The 22,980-nt window shown below is 41.7% G+C and overlaps 2 protein-coding genes across 3 annotated transcripts; both read right to left on the bottom strand.

Annotated features, from left to right (window-relative positions):
* Positions 1-533: 533 nt before the first annotated feature.
* Positions 534-3,200, bottom strand: LOC144465088 (tripartite motif-containing protein 16-like). The gene has a single exon (XM_078173110.1). It carries the CDS (start codon positions 2,999-3,001, stop codon positions 1,325-1,327), a length of 1,677 nt encoding a protein of 558 aa, XP_078029236.1. The 5' UTR covers positions 3,002-3,200; the 3' UTR covers positions 534-1,324.
* A 2,949-nt stretch (positions 3,201-6,149) lies between these two features.
* On the bottom strand, positions 6,150-20,599 carry LOC117271911 (tripartite motif-containing protein 16-like). Of its 2 annotated transcripts, XM_033650453.2 has the most exons (3): positions 20,418-20,599; positions 13,519-13,828; positions 6,150-11,406 (listed from the first exon to the last, which is right to left on the bottom strand). In XM_033650453.2, the coding sequence occupies exon 3, from the start codon at positions 11,054-11,056 to the stop codon at positions 9,383-9,385; it is 1,674 nt and encodes a 557-aa protein (XP_033506344.2). In that variant the 5' UTR covers positions 11,057-11,406; positions 13,519-13,828; positions 20,418-20,599; the 3' UTR covers positions 6,150-9,382. The 2 variants fall into 2 exon arrangements, with proteins under 2 accessions (XP_033506344.2, XP_033506343.2); XM_033650452.2 differs by lacking the exon at positions 13,519-13,828.
* Positions 20,600-22,980: the final 2,381 nt, after the last annotated feature.

The raw sequence follows: 22,980 nt of genomic DNA, 5'->3' as shown, positions 1-22,980 counted from the left end.
AAAGACAGATTTAAATATATGTAATATCACACTGTGTCAGTTTGGTCACAGGAGTCACACCCTGTAACACTGATGATGCATTCAGGTCACATGGGAATGAAGGGAGAAGAGAGTTTCCATTTCACAAATATTATTAACATCAGCTCTCAGGTTGCAAAAAGTATTTTGCATCATATCTGTTGTCTCGTGTGTTTCAGGACAAAAAAAACCCTCTTCACACCTGAACGTAATCAAATCAACTCCAAATATCTCTCTGTAATAAATCCTCTTTCTTGACTCAGTGCACAAAGAAAATGTTCCTTGTAAAAAGCAACACATGATAGAAAACTCTGCTCATTTCTCTGTGACAAAACTGTTTGAATGAGGAAGGTTAAAGGACAGAGACTGACTGACAAACGCTCCTCTGCTCTGAACATGAACACTGGACTTTGTGGTGTTTTAGGAGGAAAACTGCCTCAGTTATACTCTCATATCAGTGTCACAGTTTCTCCATCAGCTTTGTTTAATACCCTGGAATGAAGACAAGAAGAAAATACTTTGTTCATGTTTGTTTATTCATCATGTAAACCTTCAGTTTGTGTAATAGACATTAATGAATGATCTCCTTATTGATTATGATCAGGATCATTACAGTTTCTAGTAGCTAACTAATCTGCCACACCAACACATTAAAAGCTAATTATACATTTCTGTACAAATTTACAAGCACAATATCTGAGATAAAGGAGGTCTGCTGATTTCTCTCTTCAGACTCATGCAGTGGGAGAGAAACAACAACATACAAATACATCCACTGAAATGTTCATTAAACATTCAGAGCACAAAGAAGTTTACAACACATCATGATGAGCAGTGACAGCCTCCACGGCTAAACACACACAGGAAGGAGCGCCACCGCAAGAAATATTTACACAACAACTCAGGAGAAGACGTCAAAGTACCGCCCATAAAGTTTGACTGACAGCTGATCTCAGTGCAGTGAAGAGACGCCACAACAATCAGCTCTCAGCGACAAACATGGAGACTGAATAAGATTTGAAACACATATTGCAAAATTGTTTTGGAAACATTGTCGTATTGATGAAAGGTAAATGCAACTTAAAGCAATGGAAACTCAGCAAATGTACAGTCATTGCATAGGCCACTGCAAGCTCTAATCCTTGTTTCTGAAGGCTTTCAACATGCTTATGTATGCATACCAGTTATTCACCAGAACACAGAGCTCAGAGCTGTAGTTGTTCAAAATGCTCTGTGGCCCAACTATTAGCTTTTTTTTTGTGTGTGTTGTGTTTCTGTGTTTCTGACAATTCAGCCAAAATTTGCATTACTTTTGGATGTAAATCCAACTAGTGTTTCCATGAGATGGGTAAAGCAAAAATCCAGCATAGAGAGGCTGAGTGAATGTGGTCTGGACTCTGTGGAGGAGAGTCATGGTTTCAGAGACGCTGTAGAAGGACAGAATACCTGCTCTGTGATCCAGGTACACTCCTACTCTGGAGGACCGAGGACCTGAGATGGGAGTTTCAGCATTGTTGTACAAAAATTTATAACTGCTCTTCTCACACCTTAACGCCCAAGATTTGTCATTCCATCCCAATCTACATTTATTTATGCTCCCTGCTCTGCTGATGTTTTTGTATGTGACTGCCACATAATCTATTCCCCCGCTCCACTCCACCTCCCAGTAACAACGTCCAGTCAGACTCTCTCTACTCAGGACCTGAAACTCTTCAGTGAATCTGTATGGGTGATCAGAATAAGACTGTTGTTGATTCATTAATGTCACCTTTCTGTTCCCTTCAGATAAAAACAAACGTGTGTGTGCTGTGTTTGGATCCAGTGTGATTTCACGTGAATATTTTAAGAACTCAGCTCTGGTCTTGGGCTCTGGGTCTGACAGTAAAACATCCACGTCAGTCACTGTCAGTGAGATGTTTGTCCATGTCTCCCTCAGAACTTCCTGTAGTTTATCTCTGACTTCTGACACAGCTGCTGTCACACCCTCAAAGTAGCTCAGAGGACGGATGTTGATGCTGGATGAGTGTGTGGATTCACTGAGTGCTGACAGTGAGGGGTAGTTGTGTAGAAACTGGGTGTGATCCTCTGTGTGTGAGAGCTCCTCCAGCTCAGCGTCTTTCCTCTTCAGCTCAGTGATCTCCTGCTCCAGCTTCTCCTGAAGCTCTTTGACTCGACTCACTTCAGTTTCCTGCTGTGATCTGACCTGCTGCTCCACATCAGAGCGTCTTTCCTCCATGAGACGGATCAGCTCAGTGAAGATTTTCTCACTGTCCTCCACTGCTTTATCAGCAGAGCGACTGATAGCCTCCACCTCCTGTTGGAGCAGCTTCACATCTTTCTCTCTGTCCTGGATTCTCTGCTGGATGTTTTGTTGACACACCTGCAGCTCTCTCTGCCTCTCAGTCCTTTCTGCTGCAGCTGACACTGTGTCATGGCCTTTATGTTCATCCATCGAGCAGAGATAACAGATACGCTGCTGATCAGTGCGACAGAACAGCTTCATCACCTCATCATGACGAGAGCAGATGTTCTCCTGCAGCTTCTTGGAGGGCTCCACCAGCTTGTGTTTTTCAAAGGCAGAGGATTCATAATGAGGCTGGAGGTGATTCTCACAGTAAGAGACCACACACACCAAACAGGACTTGAGGGCTTTCAGTTTTCTCCCAGTGCAGACATCACAGGCCACATCTTCAGCTCCAGCATAGCAGTGATTAGCAGGAGCAGCTTGGAGTCCAGTCTTCTTCAGTTCCTCCACTAAAACTGCTAACATGGTGCTTTTCACCAGGACAGGCCTCGGTGTGAAGCTCTGCCTACACTGAGGGCAGCTGTAGATTTTCTTCCCATCCTCTTCATCCCAGTGGGTTTTAATACAGTTCATGCAGTAGCTGTGTCCACAGGGAATAGTTACCGGATCCTTCAGTAGATCCAGACAGATGGAACAAGAGATGGTTTCTCGGTCCAGCTCAACTCCTTTCTGCGCCATTTCACCTCTCAGTGACAACGCCTGTCTGACTCTCACTTCCTGAACAGTGAAACTAGTGTGAGCTCTGAACTGAACATCATGTGTTCCTGCAGTGAATGGAGCCTGTCAGCTCTCTCACGTCACCACATGTTGGTTACACCCATCTTCAAACTGTAGATCTGAAGGGGAGGGAACAAGGAAATGTGTGAACAGAGTGGAGCTCGCTGTGTGTGAGAGCAGGAGGAGCAGGAGGAGGAGGGAGGGCTTATCCAGCTTTGCTTCATTCCAGGAAGAGAAGCAGTTTGAGACAGAGATACTGTGTGTTTCACACTTGTTTCAAGTAAAGCTCCTTTCTCATTTAAAAACACTGATCACTTCAACTTTTAGGAGGTAAACTCTTAGAATCAGAGGGTTTGGAGACGGCTCCTCAGTCCTTAAAATGGGCTCTTCTCATTTACCAAAACTACAGTTTGAATAAAGTTTTTCATGATTATAATAATTTACATACAGTGGATACAAAAAATAGAAAATTTAAACACTGCTGTAATAATATTATCAAACTGTTTTGACTCATTTCATAAGTCCATGAAGTACTTTTGAAGAAAACTGGTTAAATTCAAAATGTAAATGTGAATAAAATGTGTATTCTAATGTTTGATCCATTTAAACCAATAAATGACGAGTTAATTGTTGCACCTCTGAATCCCACAGGACCTGAATGCACCACATCATTTGACTCTGCAGTTCAGTGAGAGACATATTTATTTTTCTTATGTTGTTCAGATTTTTACAAACTACATATTATTTTCTTCATATCCTCCTTCTTAAATCAAACCATATTCTAAATGTCCGTCACTGCAGCTCTGTCTCATCATGTATGTCTTTGTTTACATGTTTCCATTATTGACTCTGTCCAGTGTGATTTTTTTTTGGAGTATATGTTGATATATTCTTTTAGGCAGTTTGTCACAGTAGTGAATTTGGGCAGCAGGAGGAGGACGACTGAAATGCAGACAAACACAAAGAAATGAAGGTAACAGTGAGGAACAGGCTCACAGGCTGGAAACAGGATGGCAGTCAAAACAGTCAAACAAATCCAAGGCCTGCATCCCAAGTCTCTTAAAATTACTGCTAACCACCTTATCTAGCCACCTTACCTAACTGTTTAGTCCCTCCCACTTAGGGAAACATGCAGGAGTCAGGAGTGAGGAGCGAGGATTGCTGATTAAGAGACATGAGACGGCCTTACTCTGAAGCATCACGTAAAGCGACGTCCTATTCTGATGACGCCGGCGCAGCTGGATCTGCTGCATAACGGAGCCAGCGTTTGGTGTACATCCCAAGTCACATTATATTCGCTGATCAAAGCCGTAACCCCACCCCCCCCCACCGTCATGACTTTGGTCACACACTTTTGCATGTGTTACCATTGTTATTGAGTCATTTGCCTAAGTTTGTCGCAATTAAAGAATGGTCTGTAGCCCTGCCACTGTCACTGTGATGAGCATCATTATCATTATTATTATCACTATTATTAAATCCACTCGCCATCATTCAACAAGTCAGCTGCTGAGTGAATAAGACATATCAGACCTGTCAGTCTGCCTCAATCAATCAGTTTTATTTATAAAGCCCAATATCACAAATCACAGTTTGCCTCACAGGGCTTTACAGCATACGACATCCCTCTGTCCTTATGACCCTCGCAGCGGATCAGGAAAACTCCTCAAAAAAACCCTTTAATGGGGAAAAAACGGTAGAAACCTCAGGAAGAGCAACTGAGGAGTGATCCCTCTTCCAGGACGGACAGACGTGCAATAGATGTCGTACAGAACAGATCAACATGATAAATTAACAGTAATCCGTCAAGATCGTCGGTTTTCAACCCAATCGGCTGAATAAATGTTGGCATTGTACATTTCTGCAAACCACAGATACCTTACATATGTACGATGTTATAAACTTTATGTCTCAACAACTTGTGTTTATCTTTAGGCACAAAAACCACCTGGTTATGGTTGGTAAAAAAATTTTTTGCTTAAAAGTCTAGTGTGTAAGATTTTGGGGGATTTAGTGGCATCTAGCTGTGACGACTGCACATTGCAACCAGCTGAAACTTCTCTGCAGTCACATCAGGGATTATTGTCACAAACAGAACAAAGGCCTCACACACCTAAAGTTTCCCAATGAACGTAGAAGTCACAGCTGGAGGATCCACCATGAGCATTTAGCAAGTTAGACAGATCCAACATGCACCCGTCTGTCTGCAACATCTTGGGTGTGTTTGATTTGGGTCACGTAGCGTGCTGGCAGGGTGGTGCGTTAAATCACTGACAGTAAAGTTCCTCTAACTGATGAACTAATATCAGTTTGACAGCTTTTACCATGATGTATGACACAATGCACTTTTACTATAAAGGTTTTTATCAGCCTAAAAACATGGTCTGAACTAAAACTGCAGACACAGTGAGTTGAGGTGCTTTAACCTCCACTACATCCCTGGTTAGCAGGATGAAGGCGCCCTCTTGTGTTGTGCATCACTTTCCACATTTCACTTGTTAACCTGCTGTGATGTTCACTGCAGGAAGACATGTCCAAACTTCACTGAGCCTTTGGCAGCTTCAAACAACATCAGTAAAGACAGATTTAAATATATGTAATATCACACTGTGTCAGTTTGGTCACAGGAGTCACACCCTGTAACACTGATGATGCATTCAGGTCACGTGGGAAATGGGAGAGAAGAGTTTCCACTTTACAAATATCATTCACATCAGCTCTCAGGTTATAAAAAGTATTTTGCATCATATCTGTTGTCTCTTGTGTGTTTCAGGACAAAAAAAAACTCTTCACACCTGAACTTAACCAAATCAACTCTAAATATCTCTCTGTAATAAATCCTCTTTCTTGACTCAGTGCACAAAGAAAATGTTCCTTGTAAAAAGCAACACGATAGAAAACTCTGCTCATTTCTCTGTGACAAAACTGTTTGAGTGAGGAAAGTTAAAGGACAGAGACTGACTGACAAACGCTCCTCTGCTCTGAACATGAACACTGGACTTTGTGGTGTTTCAGGAGGAAAACTGCCTCAGTTATACTCTCATATCAGTGTCACAGTTTCTCCATCAGCTTTGTTTGATACCCTGGAATGAAGACAAGAAGAAAATACTTTGTTCATGTTTGTTTATTCATCATGTAAACCTTCAGTTTGTGTAAAAGACATTAATGAATGATCTCCTTATTGATTATGATCAGGATCATTACAGTTTCTAGTAGCTAACTAATCTGCCACACCAACACATTAAAAGCTAATTATACATTTCTGTACAAATTTACAAGCACAATATCTGAGATAAAGGAGGTCTGCTGATGTCTCTCTTCAGACTCATGCAGTGGGAGAGAAACAACAACGTACAAATACATCCACTGAAATGTTCATTAAACATTCAGAGCACAAAGAAGTTTACAACACATTAGGGATGTAACGATCACCGATATTACGGTAAATCTCGGTTAATTTTTACATGGTAAGAATTACCATTTATGTTTAAATTAATTGCATTATCGCGGTGGATTATCAGGATGTGTAATAACAGCCTCATCCAAGTCTCGTGATGCAGGCGCTGCGTGAATGCGTAGCATGTGTAAACACAAAGAATGAAAACATGGCGGAAGGTGGTGATAGCGGTACTCAGGACATTTTCCCCCCAAATAAACGCACAAAATCTGAGGTCTGGGCAAACTTTGGATTTCTGAAGAATGCAGAGGGACAGCTGGTGGACCATCATCCACAGCTTTACAGCCAAAGCAAGGTATGCTATGCAAACGTCAGTTATTGTGTAAGGGACTTCGGTTTTACTAAGATTGTCATAATGTGTAACTCTTGACGTATATGGGACATTTGAGCCGTATCTGTCCTCCTAAATGGTGACTAGGTTTTCCGTTTTCGCTTAAGACACTTAGGAGCGAGCTACTAGCTGAGTAGCTAATAGCCGCTATGTTGCTAAGTGTTTCGAAACTAAATGGAGCTGAAAACACTGAGCGGAGCCGACAGAATATATACCAATGTAACGTAATGTAAACATATTCATTTTATATTATCGCTAATTGAAATCAACTATGATTGAATCACTATGATTATGGTTATTGTATGGCGAGCTAGAATCGATATAGACGGCCAGTTATGCTTTCTCGACATAAGCTCAAGGAAACAACATAGCACGCTACCGTGTTAACCTTTAACCTCTCGGCTCTCGGTTTTATAAGGTTAATTAAATTCACTGCTCACAATCTTGACCTAATACACACACACGAGAACATGCGCTCCTTTTCTCATACAGGCACTCCTCTCACTCACATGTATGGAAAAAGTCAGCTTATGCACCTGAATCTAAGAATGCACAAGACCTCACTGCTGCCATTTCATACTTCATCGCCAAAGACATGATGCCATTCAGAAGTGTTGAGAGGCCAGGTTTCTTGAGGCTGTTGAAAGTAGCTGTGCCACAATACAAAGTGCCATCACGCACTTCATTCTCCAAGACACAAATTCCCAAGTTATACAATGAGGTCAGAGCTGACGTTATGAAGAGTCTAAGTGAAGGCACCTTTTTAGCTGCAACCACTGACCTGCTTGAGGAGTGGATGATCAGGAAGAGTGACTTGGTCTCCATAACCACTGACAACGCTACAAATATGGTCAAGGCTTTCAAAGACTTTCCAGACCTGTGGCTCGGGTGTTTTGGCCATAATTTGAACCTGGCCATATCAAAGGCTCTTAAACTCAACAGAGTTAAAACAGCAGTCAAAGTGTGCCAAAATGTGGTACAAGGCTTCTCTCAGAGCTGGAAGAGGAGGAGGGGACTAGCAGAAAACCAAGCTGCCCTCAGTTTGCCAAAGAAGGCTCTGATCCACGATGTGGTGACCCAATGGGGATCAACCAACAAGATGGTTGAGCGTTTTCTTCAACAACAGCAAGCAATCTGTGCAGCACTGGCTGCAAAAAGGGGCGCATGGGCACACTATTAGCCATAAAGCCTGTCCTTGACCACATCATCCATAATGTCCTGCAGGAAAATGATGAGGAGCCAGCTCTGACCAAAGAGATGAAACGCGTAATGAGAGAAGATCGTACCAGCAGATACACAGAGAAGGCTAACAGTGTCATGCAGATGGCTTGTTTCAATAACCCCAGGTTCAAAGTGAGCTTTTGGGTGAGGCTGAAGCTGCAGTGGTTGAGAGCTGTGTTCAAGAAGCCTTGAGGCTGTCACCTGCTGTCCAGGTTGAGGACAAAAAACTAAGCACAAGCAGTGCCTCCACAGAGACACCAGAGGGGAAAGGCTTGTCTGGATTGCTGAGAAGAATTGCTTCATCAAAGCAGCAGAGAGCTACAGAGGATTCAGCTCCAGCCACATCAGAAGCTACAGTGAAGGAGGAGATCAAGGTCTACTTGACTCTACCTTCCATTCCAGCAGAAGATGATCCATCACAGTGGTGGAAGAGCCATGCATCAGAGCTGCCCCATCTTGCTAGGATTGCCAAGAAGTTTTTGTGCATTCCAGCAACCAGTGTACCTTCAGAGAGGCTGTTCAGTGCCAGTGGACACATTGCTTCTCCTCTGAGGGCACTTTTAAAACCAGAAAAAGTAAATATGTTGACATTTCTGCATTTCAATCTTAAATGAACATACATGATGCAATGAATGTTTGGACTTGTTTACATGGCATTGCAACTCTTAATTTGTTAAGTGCCTGTTTATTTATTTGCACATTTATGTTTATTTAAGGTTTAAAGTTTATTTTATTCAAAGTTATTTTAAGTTGCATTATTACTTGCACAAATTTTCCTGAAAAACAAGTTTTGTTCCTAATTGTTCACATATTTTGCTGACTGTTAAAATGCACCAGACAAATAAGCTTTGTTCCTGTAATTTGTTTACATATTTTGTTCATTTAAAATAAATCTTTCTGTTGCTGCTTTAATATAAGATTTTGGCTGTTAACATTTTAGTATGATAAGGAAGTTACAAGTTTTAGTGAAATTATTTCAATGTATCTATTTTTTGGACATTTTACAGCACAAAAAAATATCGCAATATTATCGTTTACCGTGATAATTTGGTCACTATAATTGAGATATCAAATTTTCCATATCGTTACATCCCTACATCATGATGAGCAGTGACAGACTCCACGGCTAAACACACAGGAAGGAGCGCCACCGCAAGAAACTCAAACATTTACACAACAACTCAGGAGAAGACATCAAAGTACCCCCAATAATGTTTGACTGACAGCTGATCTCAGTGCAGTGAAGAGACGCCACAACAATCAGCTCTCAGTAACAAACATGGAGGCTAAATAAGAATTAATACACAGGATTTAACCCTTAAATGACTTCTGTCTATTTGAGCTCACACAACTCAGCAATGACTCCAACATAATAAACCCAGAGTCCAGCATAGAGAGGCTGAGTGAATGTGGTCTGGACTCTGTGGAGGAGAGTCATGGTTTCAGAGACGCTGTAGAAGGACAGAATACCTGCACTGTGATCCAGGTACACTCCTACTCTGGAGGACTGAGGACCTGAGACGGGAGTTTTGACATTATTGTACCAAAATACATAACAGTTCTCATGACAATATAACGCCCAAGATTTTTTATTGAATCCAAATCTGCAACCATAAGAGGTCCCTTCTCTTTTGATATTCTTGTATGCGACTGCTACACAGACCTTTCCCCCGCTCCACTCCACCTCCCAGTAACAACGTCCAGTCAGACTCTCTCTGCTCAGGACCTGAAACTCTTCAGTGAAATTGTCTGGGTGACTGGGATAAGACTGTTGTTGTCTCATGAATGTTACCTTTCTGTTCCCTTCAGATAATAACAGGAATTCATTTGCTGTGTTTGGATCCAGTGTGATTTCACGTGAATATTTTAAGAACCAAGCTCTGGTCTTGGGCTCTGGGTCTGACAGTAAAACATCCATGTCAGTCACTGTCAGTGAGACGTTTGCCCATGTCTCCCTCAGAAATTCCTGTAGTTTATCTCTGACTTCTGACACAGCTGCTGTCACATCCTCAAAGTAGCTCAGAGGACGGATGTTGATGCTGGATGACTGTGTAGATTCACTGAGTGCTGACAGTGAGGGGTAGTTGTGTAGAAACTGGGTGTGATCCTCTGTGTGTGAGAGCTGCTCCAGCTCAGCGTCTTTCCTCTTCAGCTCAGTGATCTCCTGCTCCAGCTTCTCTTGAAGCTCTTTGACTCGACTCACTTCAGTTTCCTGCTGTGATCTGACCTGCTGCTCCACATCAGAGCGTCTTTCCTCCATGAGACGGATCAGCTCAGTGAAAATCTTCTCACTGTCCTCCACTGCTTTATCAGCAGAGCGACTGATAGCCTCCACCTCCTGTTGGAGCAGCTTCACATCTTTCTCTCTGTCCTGGATTCCCTGCTGGATGTTTTGTCGACTCACCTCCAGCTCTCTCTGCCTCTCAGTCCTTGCTGCTGCAGCTGACACTGTGTCATGGCCTTTATGTTCATCCATCGAGCAGAGATAACAGATACTCTGCTGATCAGTGCGGCAGAAAATCTTCATCACCTCATCATGACGAGAGCAGATGTTCTCCTGCAGCTTCTTGGAGGGCTCCACCAGCTTGTGTTTCCTGAACGGAGCTGAGTCATAATGAAATTGAAGGTGTTTCTCACAGAAAGAGGCCACACACACCAAACAGGACTTGAGGGCTTTCAGTTTTCTCCCAGTGCAGACATCACAGGCCACATCTTCAGCTCCAGCATAGCAGTGATCAGCAGGAGCAGCTTGGAGTCCAGTCTTCTTCAGTTCCTCCACTAAAACTGCTAACATGGTGTTTCTCACCAGGACAGGCCTCGGTGTGAAGCTCTGCCTACACTGAGGGCAGCTGTAGATTTTCTTCCCATCCTCTTCATCCCAGTGGGTTTTAATACAGTTCATGCAGTAGCTGTGTCCACAGGGAATAGTCACTGGATCCTTCAGTAGATCCAGACAGATGGAACAAGAGAAGGTTTCTTGGTCCAGCTCAACTCCTTTCTGCGCCATTTCACCTCTCAGTGACAACGCCTGTCTGACTCTCACTTCCTGAACAGTGAAACTACTTTGAGCTCTGAACTGAACATCATGTGTTCCTGCAGTGAATGGAGCCTGTCAGCTCTCTCACGTCACCACATGTTGGTTACACCCATCTTCAATCTGTAGATCTGAATGGTAGGAATCAAGGAAATGTGTGGACAGAGTGGAACTCGCTGTGTGTGAGAGCAGGAGGAGGAGGGAGGGCTCATCCAGCTTTGCTTCCTTCCAAGCAGGGGCGGATTTAGTCATATTGGGGCCCAAGGCGAAGACAGACTTGGGGCCCTCCACATCCTTTTATTGATCCTTTTATTGCTGTGGTGCTGAAATGAGAAGATAACACACAAAACAACAACAGATTAATTATACAGATACATACATTTTAACAGAATATTCACATATTATTTTTACCAGCAGGCTCTCTGATAGAATATTTAGGATGGGTCAAATACAGAGAAATGATTTCACTAGATAATTTGTACTTCCATGACTGTATGTGACAAAGATGATTTTAGCGCATCTTAGATAATGCGTCCCGTACGTTCTCATCGTGTTGTTTCATGCAGGATATATAAACGTGGACAACACGGTGAAAGATATTATTTAATTACTAAGATCGGAATTGAATTAAAAAAAGGAATATAGGCTGCCAGCCACAAACTGAAACGAAATTGTCACATTGAGAATGTTTGCTCACTCTCACCCATCTGAATCCCAAGTAGTGAAATTAATTAATGATATTACTAAAGGCTGGCAATACAACAACGCTCAAATGAATAAATGACTGATGCAAACTGAGCTTATGTTACGGGTGCGTGTCCCCTCCACCCGCAGCTGTGTTCAACTTGTTTTATAACAGGATAAACAAATATTAAATGCATTATTTTGTTTTTCCGTGTGAATAAAAAAATAATGGAAATCCACGTGCTTTTTCCATTTTCTTCTTCAAATGGGGAATTGGAATAGAAATTAGACCACAACCAGTAACCAACTTGTGTTTGGCCTTTATTGTTATATCAATATTATGTGCCCCTACTGCATAGATAGACAGATAAATAATAAATAATATTAATAATAAAAGGGACATTGCTGTGCCTCGTGTGTAAATGCGCGGTCCGGTTTTTGTGAAAAACTGGATTAAGTCGGTAATACCGGATTTTCGCCACTTGGGGGCGCAATTGACTCATTTAAAATAAAAAACGACCATAGGACAACAGAGTGTCAGTAACACCTCGTTTCTTTTATTCCTTCCTTACAAATAAATTTTCAGGTTTAGCTTACTCAGTCAGTACAAACATGAACATCTCTAGGAAAATAAAAAAAATTGTTATCCTTTTGTTTATGAACAGTGCCTCTTTGCTCAGTGCTCTTTGTATTCTAACATGTACAACATGTAAATACTGTACAGCAAATGGCATAAATTTGCAGGCCTAGCCTACTGAATGAATGCAAATGAACACATAAAAACGAAATGTCTCTATGACATGCACATGTACAAAATAGAAAATTGCCTCAACAAAAACCATTTAAAATATGACATAAATCGGCAGGCCCAGCCTACTCAATGAGTGCAAATGAACATATAATTGTAAACTGTATACAAATAATAATAATAATAATAATAATAATAACAAAAAAATACAAATCAGCAGCCTCAGAAAATTTCCATTTCACCAGGGCATAAATCGGCTGGCCTAGACTACACAGTGAGTGCAAGTCCACATGAAAACAACCTGTAAACATCATGTAGGACAATTGTATCAATAAAAGAATTGCACTGAACATCAAATAATATATAAAACACTGCAAATTAAATGCCCTTTAAAGCCTGTCTCTCTGACTGGCATAGCTTACTCGTCGTTGTCAGACTCAAACTCATCAAACTCAAGATTCTTAGCCAGAAACACCAGCATGTCTACCTTTTCCGGCTTCAAATGACACCTTTGAGCTGTAACAACATTCCCTGCTTTGCTAAACAATCTCTCAGATGCAGTGCTGGTTGCACAAATGCAAAGGTACTTGCATGCTACGTTTGCCAACAGTGGAAAGCGAAACTGGCTCTTCCTCCACCATCCAAACGGATTTTCTTCTCCGTGAGCCACTGCCTCTTGCTTGTAGATGAGCATCTCATCTGAAATCCTCTGCTGTGTAGTTTTTGGAATGGCAGGAGCGGCCGCTGCTGTGTCGCTGAGAAGACTCCTCAAACTTCTTCTCTTTTTAGGTGGCGACGGTGCACTTGCTGCCGCTGCGTTGCTCTCCTCCACCAGCACCTCGTCCTCCGGTCGCTCCATTTTTGGCCAGGGTGACGGCCTCCTCCTCCACTTTACGCACAGTGTCCTCCAACTCCGCACCGGAGAAACGAGTCCCACGATACCGTGGATCAATGAAACAGACCATGCGCATAATCTCCCTGACTTTGTCGTCGTTGTACTTACCCTTCAGTCGCGTTAAGATGACAGCTTTCACACCCCTGGTGAGATCTACGTCCCCCTCAGCAGCACACAAAGTATCAGTCTCCATGAGTTTGAGCACTGGGATGAGTGACGATATGGTGACATATTTTCCCCCCCCGAGAATGTCAGTGAAATCACTGACTGGCTTGAGGGCTTTGTCGAGGGAGGCTTACACATCCTTGTGTTGCCAGTTGAGCTTGGTGATGGCCTTTCTGTCGTTCTCTAGAACACGATTTACTGCGTCTTGCTGCTCCATCATTTTGTGCTTGGACCCCCAACGAGTTGGACAATCCTGTTGGATGATAATACATAATGGGCTATAATAGTAGCAATAGTATAATAGCAATAATACATTATGTATGAATAACGTTGATAATAATGTGTGTGTGTGTACGAACGCCTGTGTGCCCGTGCGTATACTAGGGCTGGGCGGTATGACCTAAAATTTATATCACGGTATAAATCGAATCCCTTCACGGTAACAGTATATATCGCGGTATAAATTTAAGTGTAAAAGTTATAATAGAAGTGTTTCTGAATGGGTTTTGTAGTCCCTTAGCAAAGCTGAATTGATAAAAAAACAACAACAAAAGCAACGATATAATGTAATTTTTAGATCATTTATTGTGCAGAATGCAGATCTCAAAACTCAAAATTAAAACCCAGTACTCTATGGTGCAAAATGTCCCCTGGGATCTATATCAAAAGGTAATTCCCTTCTTTTAGCAAAATCCTAAATGACTGAGTTGTGTTTTTTCCACCTGGACCTTTATGCTCTGCCATTTCTCCTCTAATCATCACGCTGTAACCTGTGACAGGCTGCTATGATACCACAACTATCACACATTCACATATGGAGTTTTTTGTGGAGCCCCTAGCGTCACATAGGTTTACATTACCAAAGGTTTATGACAAACTCTCTTGCCGAAAAACCAACTCCCGCGTGCGCACGGCGAGAGAGGAGAGGGAGAGACGCTGTGCTGCTGCCAGAGGAGCCGCTGAATGAGTTCCCTCTGAGTGGTAAGTCGCTAAAAGAGTCTGAGGAGTCACTCACTCACTCACAAGTTCTCCAGCAACACATGTTGCACGTGCTACGCTAAATCACGGACATGAACCAGCTCCTCTTGCTCCGCTGTCTCTGTCCTCGCAGCCATTTTCACACTGAGGCAGGTGCGATGATGTCATTGACGATAGGACGGTAGAGCGCAAATCTCTACCATGGGCCAAATTTATATCATTTCTACCGTCTACCGCATATTCCGTGCAGCCCTAGCGTATATACGTGTATTGTTTCATTAAATTATATCTCACCGTAACAAGCTGGTGCTCTGGCAGGCTGAGTTCTTTCTGTGCCTTCATCAGCTCCCTCTTCCTCTTCCAGCTGTGAGAAAACTGGCTAGTGATGCTGTGACAGGCTTGCATAGTGTTATCTATGGAGTTCTTTAACGGTGGATTATTCAGTGTATTGTTCACGGCAAGGTGGAGGTTGTGGCCAAAACAATTGACCCACGGCCATTTCAGATCCCTGATCGCATTCTTGATATTCAATCCGTTGTCGGTTGTTACTGCTGACAGTTTTTTCGGATCCAGTTGCCAACAACTCAGAAGCTCTTCAAGTGCGTCAGCCAAGTTTTCTGCGTTGTGGTCTTTGGGAACGAAGTGTGTCTGGGCACACTTTGACACCATCTTCCAGTCTTTGTCAATTTAATGGACTGTAAGTGACATGTACGGTGTCATACTGTGACTGGACCACATGTCCTTCGTCAGCGCAAAGTGGCTATTTGAAGACAGTACAGCTTGGACTTAATTTCTCACTCGATTGTACAAGTTTGGAATGGCAGTTTCTGAGAAGTACTTTCGACAGGGGCGCTCATACTGAGGGTCGAGTGTACGTAGCAGTCTTTTAAAAGCTGGTTTCTCAACAGTTCGTAAGGAAACCATATCTGCAGCAAGGTACGTGGCGACTGCAGTGCACTCCCTCCATCTGCGACTGTCACGCTTGTGCTTTGTGCCCTTTGCAAAGGACCCTTCAATGGAGAGCTGTGCTGATGAAGTCCCTGCAGAGGACGAAGACCCTATCGGACCGAGCCGTGCAGCGATGAGGGCATGCTGTTTTTCCAGGTGTTTCTTCAAGTTAGAAGTGTTGCCACCTGAAGCCGAAACTTTTTTCATGCAATGTTTGCATTTCGAATTATCTAAGTCTGTAGAGTTGCCTCCTTCATCTGCCTCAAAGCCAAAGTGTTGCCATATTGCCGCATTCTTTGATTTTTTTGAGACTAAATTGTCTGCCATTATTATCGACTCCCCATCCGTCACTGTTAAACAAACTCCAGGCTTCAGTATTTCTGTCCATAAAAGATTTAGAAATTCTGGTTCATGCTTTCATCTCCTTGCGATTAGATTATAGTAATTCCCTCTATGCCGGCATCAACCAGTCAGCTCTCTCACGCTTGCAGCTTGTTCAGAATTCAGCAGCAAGACTTATTACTGGTACCAGGAGAAGTGATCACATTGCCCCTGTATTGGCCTCGCTTCACTGGTTACCTGTAAAGTATAGGATTGATTTGAAGACTCTTTTATTTGTTTTTAAAGCACTCCATGGACCAGCACCAGATTATATTTCAGAACTCCTCACTCCCTATTCCACCTCTTGTCCCCTCAGATCCACTGACAAATCACTCCTTTCTATCCCACTTACAAAGTTAAAAACCAGAGGTGACAGAGCTTTCTCAGTTGTTGGTCCAAAACTGTGGAACAGCCTGCCACACACAGTTAGACTCACCCTCTTTAAATATATTCAAAGCCTGGCTAAAAAACGATCTCTTTGCCTTAGCTTTTGGTGATTCATCATGAGAACATATTGTTTGTTACACATCTTTTTCACTGAATTTGCTCAAGGCAAACTCTATTGTCTTTGTCGAATATTTTCTTGTTGTGCATAATTTGTATCCATTGTAAAGCACTTTGGTTGTCGTTTTTAAATGTGCTCTATAAATAAAGTTGACTTGACTTGAATTTATGCATGAGGCACAGCAATGTTACTTCATTGATTATTGATCTATTTTTTTTTCCAATTCAATTTTATTTATATAGTGCCAAATAGGGCTGGGCGATAAATTGATTTTATCGATTAATTCGAATTTGTAGTTTAGGCCAATTTGTTTTAATGAAAATCGAGTTTCTATTTAAAATCCGCCACTGCAGCTCCACGCTGGGCTCCCGTAGTTCAGAGTGGGCTCACCCCTCCCCCCCGCGCACTTGATACACAAACAACATGGCAGCGAGCGAGGAAGATCTCCTTAAGAAAGGGAACGAGTTCTTCAGCGCTTTTGTGTGCTCACCTGTGTGTGTGTGTGTGTGCGCGCGCATCAGGGCCGAACTCCGCCGTGCGCAACACAGAGAGCAGAGGAGGATTTTAGACGCGCACCATGTAGGGACATAAATGACATGCCGTTGTGTAAATAAGATAATAAGTGTTACCAACGCCAAGCTGGCAGACCCCCGAACCGTAGTGAAGGGACCTCTGAAGACCATTAGCTCCTTTAGCTTGTGTTAGCTCGTTGTGGCAACAACACATAAACAACGGGACTTCGTCTGCGTTAAAGAACGGCACTTTATTTTCAGCACTGCAGGGATGATGCACAGCCTCTGTCATCAGTGTCTGACTTTTACATAGAGGGAAATAACTCAAAAACAGCATGCAGAACTGCGTAGGCTTCTTCACTGTGGCTGCTTGATGTAAACAACATAGCACATGCCTCACTTTCTTCCTGGGGCGCATCCGTCTGACGTCACACACCACACCCGGCCCGCTAACGTCTCATACCTCCTACATCAACTACACACATATACAGCTCCACACACACACACACACACACACACACACACACACAAGCCACACACACACACAAGCCAGACACATCAGGCTCAGCCTGTAACATAAGGCTATTTAGTTTGTTTAATAAAAGGACAAGGTAGAGACCTGTTCTATAGGAAAGGTAACCTTAAATGACTTCTGTTGTGATCCAATATGATGGTAGGGGAAACACTGCCGTATGATAAGAAGGGGGTCTGGTGGAAAGCGATCACAGATGCAGTTGCCATGTATATTTCAAGAGATATGGTGCCCATATATAAGCTACCGTGGAAAAGTCAGGGTTTATTCACATGCTGAAAGTTTTGGACCCCAGGTATGTGCTACCAGGCCGCAAATATATATTTTTTTTTAACTAGGAGGGGAAAAAATAGATTTAAATCGTGAATCGGATTTTTTGTGAAAAAATCAGAGATTTTTTTTTAGGCCATATTGCCCAGCCCTAGTGCCAAATCACAACAAAGTTATCTCAGGGCACTTTTCACATAAAGCAGGTCTAGATAATGCTCTTGAATCTATCTATCTATCTATCTATCTATCTAGGCCATAAGCATAGCCGATGCCAATGTTTTGAGATCCAGTAGGGGCAGATAATATAGATATAACAATAAAGGCAAAAAACAAGTAGGTTTCTGATTTTGGTTTAATTTCTATTTCAATTAGCCATTTGAAGACGAAAACGGGAAAAGCACGTGGATTTCCGTTTTTTTCTCATTCACACCAAACTCGGAAAATTAAAATGATGCATTGTATATTTGTTTATCCTGTTATAAAACAAGTTCAACAAAGCTGTGGACGGAGGGTACACCAATAGTAGCGAAACCTTCATAGGTCACATCTAAGTTTAACATAATGTTGAAAGTTGAAAACATATAGCATATGGACAAGTTATGGCATGAGATGTTTAATGTTTCATAAACATATAACATATGAACAAGTTATGGACTGAGATGTATAATGTTTCATAAACAATGGTAACTTACATGGTGATCTCCTTCCTTTCTTAGTCATGTTGATCTATTTCTTTCCTAATCATTTGAGCTTGTGAATGGTGCGTCACTTGGACGCTTTAAATAATGCCGCCGCAAGGGACGGAATTATCTCCTATATCCTTTATCTCCGTAAAGGATGGTCCAGTGTACCCTATGCTAAAGGAGATGAGAAAGGAAGCATTGAAGAACCTTTCCTTAAAATTTAGAGAATTCGACCAGCTCTTATCATGGCTGCCACTTAGATACTTCTGGGTCATTTCACTTAGTTAGGAACCTTCCTAAGCAAAAAAGACTATTCGACCGCAGTCATTGTCTTCCTCTCCCTTTTTTCTTTTTTCTTCTGTCCCTTTTTCTCATTGTCTCCCTCTCCTTTTTCTTCTGTCCCTTTTTCTCGTTATCTTCCTCTCCTTTTCTCTCGTTTTTTCCTTTTTCCTCAAACTTAAACATCTACAGCAGTAAATTATAACACACATTAAAGCGATATTAAGAAAGAATTTAAAGAACTTGTCTCTAACTATAAGAGGCACAACACAACAATGTTTATGTGTTTTTTAGATGCGTCCAAAGCCAAGATTAAGGTGGCATAATGATGCTCTTAGAATCTTGTTAAAGTACCCAAGGTGGGAAGGAGCCAGCAAGATGTTTGTGAACCGTAATGTTCCCACTTTTCAAGCACCAGTGTTGCACGATATACTGAAATCCAATACTTTTTTCAATACTTTTACGTTGAAAACGGTTCAATACTAATGGCTCTTTACTTTCGACACTAGTTTTTCTGAATGGCCACTGGGTGGCAGCACTAGCCAAGACAAGCGATTGCATCTGAGTGACAGACACCGACTTGCACACGGAGTACCTACATGAAACGTCAGCTTAGCAGATGAGCTGGCTAGTTAAATTATGTCAAGTAGCAGCTTTTATTTAAAAATATGAGTTCCAAAACAACAAATTATTAAACTGCACTTGTCTGAGGGTGTCACTGTGGTGCTTTTCAAAATGCTTAGCTGAACAGCATATTAATGTCAGCTAGCCTAAGCTATCTAGCTATGCCTTGTTAGAGTAATAGCCTTAGCCAGGCTATAATGTTACGGTGGCAGGCAGCCAGAATGGACAGTAAAACAAGGCACATTCCTAGTCTCCTACTGTTAATCTAGTGAACACATATGGCGCATAAAGAACAATAACTCCCTGCCTGACTAAAATATGTGATTAGGTTGCTGGAGTAGACTACTGTTTAAGTGGGAATGAGCTGTTTGTATAATCACGGTTTGTTGTTTTGGAACAGTAGAACAATAGTCTATGCATTCATTGTCCGCACTGCGCAGGACAATATGAAATAGGCTACTATGATAATGTAATAAATATAACTATAGCAATTTGCTTCGATATATATTAACATATGAGATTTTTAGGGTGTTTTTTAGTCTGATTTGAAAATATGATCAACCAATGTGGACAGTCTGTGTCTGATCCTTTAGGTATCGAGTATTGAATCGTATTGTTTCAGTATCGTTTTGGTTTAAAGTATCATTTTGGTATCGAGTATTGTGATACTCAATTTTGTATTGATATCGAAGTCAAAATTTTGGTATCGTGACAACACTATCAAGCACTACTCAGGAATTTTAAGTATAAATTTAGGTGTCGGCAGATTGAGTCCAGGAATGGGATTATTATGTCTTTAACTGACCCTACCAAAAGTGAGACAAGATATTCCTCCAGCCTTTGTAAATATTGGAACCATCATCTGTATGTATTTTAACCATTGAGGACACATGTCTATCTTATGTTTGTCTGTATGTGTCTTTTATATCTGGACCTTGAGTCTGTCAATAAAGATAACATATATATATAATACAAAGCTTTAACACTGACAGGGATCATTTTAATGCAGATTGAGTAGTTGTTTATAATTTACTTAGATACTCTGTAATGTTTTGAATGCATAACGTAAAGGAATACTTATAAATATAGAAAAAATTGACCCCTTGGACAGTTTTGATAACGTTACTCACTGGTTGTTCATCTCGATCTCCACACGACGGACCCTCCTGAACGGATGTCGACGTCGTTGCTGCCGGTTGATTGTTGCTGGTGGTGACGGTGAAAAAACTAGTGACTAGTGACTTTTGTCAATTTTGTAACAAATTTTCTACTCTCCTTCTTCTCTTCTCCTCCTCTTCTTCTTCTTCTTCTTCTTCTAATTTTATGGCGGTTGGCAAACAACGTATGGAAGCATTACCGCCACCTACCGAAATGGAGTCTGGGTCTGGATAAATTAATATTAACAAAACAAAACAAACAAAAACGAAATTCTTCTGATCAGACCAGTTCTACTCAAGAAATAAAACAAAAACCTGAAGCAAACCTCGCCTGAATTTTTCTGGAGGATAGTCTTTATGTTTAAAGGCACACTTTCTAACTCCAGCTCCCGAATGAGTTGCTGTCTCTCCTGGTCAAATTTGGAACAGTACTCAATAACATGCTCTACAGTCTCAGCAGTATTACATACACTACATTTACCATCAGCATGTTTCTTTAAAATAAGTAATATACTGCCTAAACCAGTATGCCCAAATCTCATCCTAGAGATAATGTCTTCCTCTTGACTTGATCTAGTTATAGGTCTTGGATCACCAACATACCTTTGAACACTATAGCACTTCCTCCCAGTGATAGCAATAGTCCAGGGGCCAAGGGGCTATTTTTCACAAATTGGTATCACTTAAAGGGACCAAACAATTTTGGTATTTTTTGACTTCCTCTATGTCTCTAGTTTACATTTTGATATGATAGACCTGACTATGTAGTAGCTTAATAAAAAAAAAATCGGATGATCTTTGGGTCCTCCCCAAAATTGAAAACAGTCAATATTGAAACTTCTCCAAAAGGGACGGTGTCTGCCTTATCACATGAATCTCGGGAAATAATTATCAGAATGTCACCAAATTTGGACTGAATGTTCACAGACAGTTGCTGCACACAATGCAGCAAATATTCTATCAGTACATTGCTCCTTTTAAAAAACATGTATACATCTAAACACACATGAACTATAGGCGGACATGGAATAAGGAATAAAAAATCCAAAAGGCATGTATACATGTTTGCCATTATTAATGTAAATAAGCCAATCACCCCAAAATTGCATTTATATGTACCAAAGAATGTCATCTTATCATAAAAGTAGGTTATTAGATTATTCACCTCACCATCTGATGTCACCAGCCACTGACAGGTAACTAGTACAGCCAGAACTTCAAACAGACAAATAGAATGGGGCCCTATTAGTACAGGGGCTAAAGGGATAGTTTTCACAATTTAGTAGGCCCCTATCACCCACGGGGACCAAAGAATTTTGGCATTTTTATCTCTACTCTAGTTTATATTTTGATATGATAGCCCCGCCTATCTAGTAGCTTAATTACAGTTATCACTCTGTAAACAAACTTACACCCGTGTAGGCAAAACACTACAAATAGGATGAAAAATTAACTAATAGATATCCCCATGTAACTTGCCCAGTTGATCACTCATATTAAGACAAGCATTTTTTGTATTATAAATTTTCTGAAATATTTTATTTAAATATGCACCAATTTTGTTAATGAGGACAATCACAAGGAGGGGAAATTGATTACTCAGTTACTGTGCTAACACTCAGTGTTACTGTAGCCTACCGTAGGCCTACTAGCACTCAGAGCTGCCCAGTTGCTATTTGACCCATAACTAGGAGGCAAAGGGAGTGCTACTGCTTGCCTAAGGCGGACTCCCAGCTTAGCAGAGGGAAGGAGGTGCCTTATTTCTCCATTGTAGGCCGTCCTAAAATAGGAGGGCCCACCTGCTGCCCTCATCCTAGCTAACACTCAGAGCTACTATACTGAAATTGAATGTCATCGGAGAGTACAGCAATGGCAGATTTCGAATCAGGTGAGAAGAAACAGAAGCTGTGGCTGGTGAGTCCTTAAAACAGAGAGATGGCATAAGGCAGAGCACAGAGATAATGTCAACGCTAGGAACACAAATTAGAATTTAGGCCATCTAGAGCCATTATATTGTGTAGCATTTACTCTGTCACATCATTCACCGTCCACATCACTGTCATTCAGCTCCGGAAAATATTCCAGCTCATTTGCCTGGTTGCTGCAGGTTTGTAGTTCACACATATCTGTGCAATGCAGACCGTTTTGCAGGCATGGCCATTCTGAAAGTTTACATGTTCGTGAGCAGGAGCATGATAGTAGGTCCAATACAGCCTCTGGTGCAGGCGTTCCCCCGCACTAACTCAATGGCCAGATCCCCATCATGGATCTTCCATCCATGACCCTTTGGATTTGGTACACTTGGATTGCTCTCCAGACTCCTCCGCCATATAGCAGCCTGATAGTTTGCTCGTAAGGCATGCATGTAGAGACAACCTTCACAGGGTGGAAGCTGACTGGAGTCTATTTCTCCACGCCTTGTACAAAATAGCTGGTAGTGAAGCATGTTAACCTTAGTTGTGTTTGTGGAAGGCAGGTACATCTGACATGTGACCTCCTGGAGCTTTCCAAATAGGTCATCTGAGACCTCCCAGGA

The sequence above is a fragment of the Epinephelus lanceolatus genome, chromosome 12 (genome assembly GCF_041903045.1).
Source record: "Epinephelus lanceolatus isolate andai-2023 chromosome 12, ASM4190304v1, whole genome shotgun sequence".
NCBI lineage: Eukaryota > Metazoa > Chordata > Actinopteri > Perciformes > Serranidae > Epinephelus > Epinephelus lanceolatus.
This window is presented reverse-complemented; position numbering and strand designations above follow the sequence as displayed.

What these genes read in the sequence shown, in the direction of transcription:
- LOC144465088 (XM_078173110.1), bottom strand. Translation starts at nt 3,001, where the DNA reads ATGGCGCAGAAAGGAGTTGAGCTGGACCGAGAAACCATCTCTTGTTCC.
- LOC117271911 (XM_033650453.2), bottom strand. Translation starts at nt 11,056, where the DNA reads ATGGCGCAGAAAGGAGTTGAGCTGGACCAAGAAACCTTCTCTTGTTCC.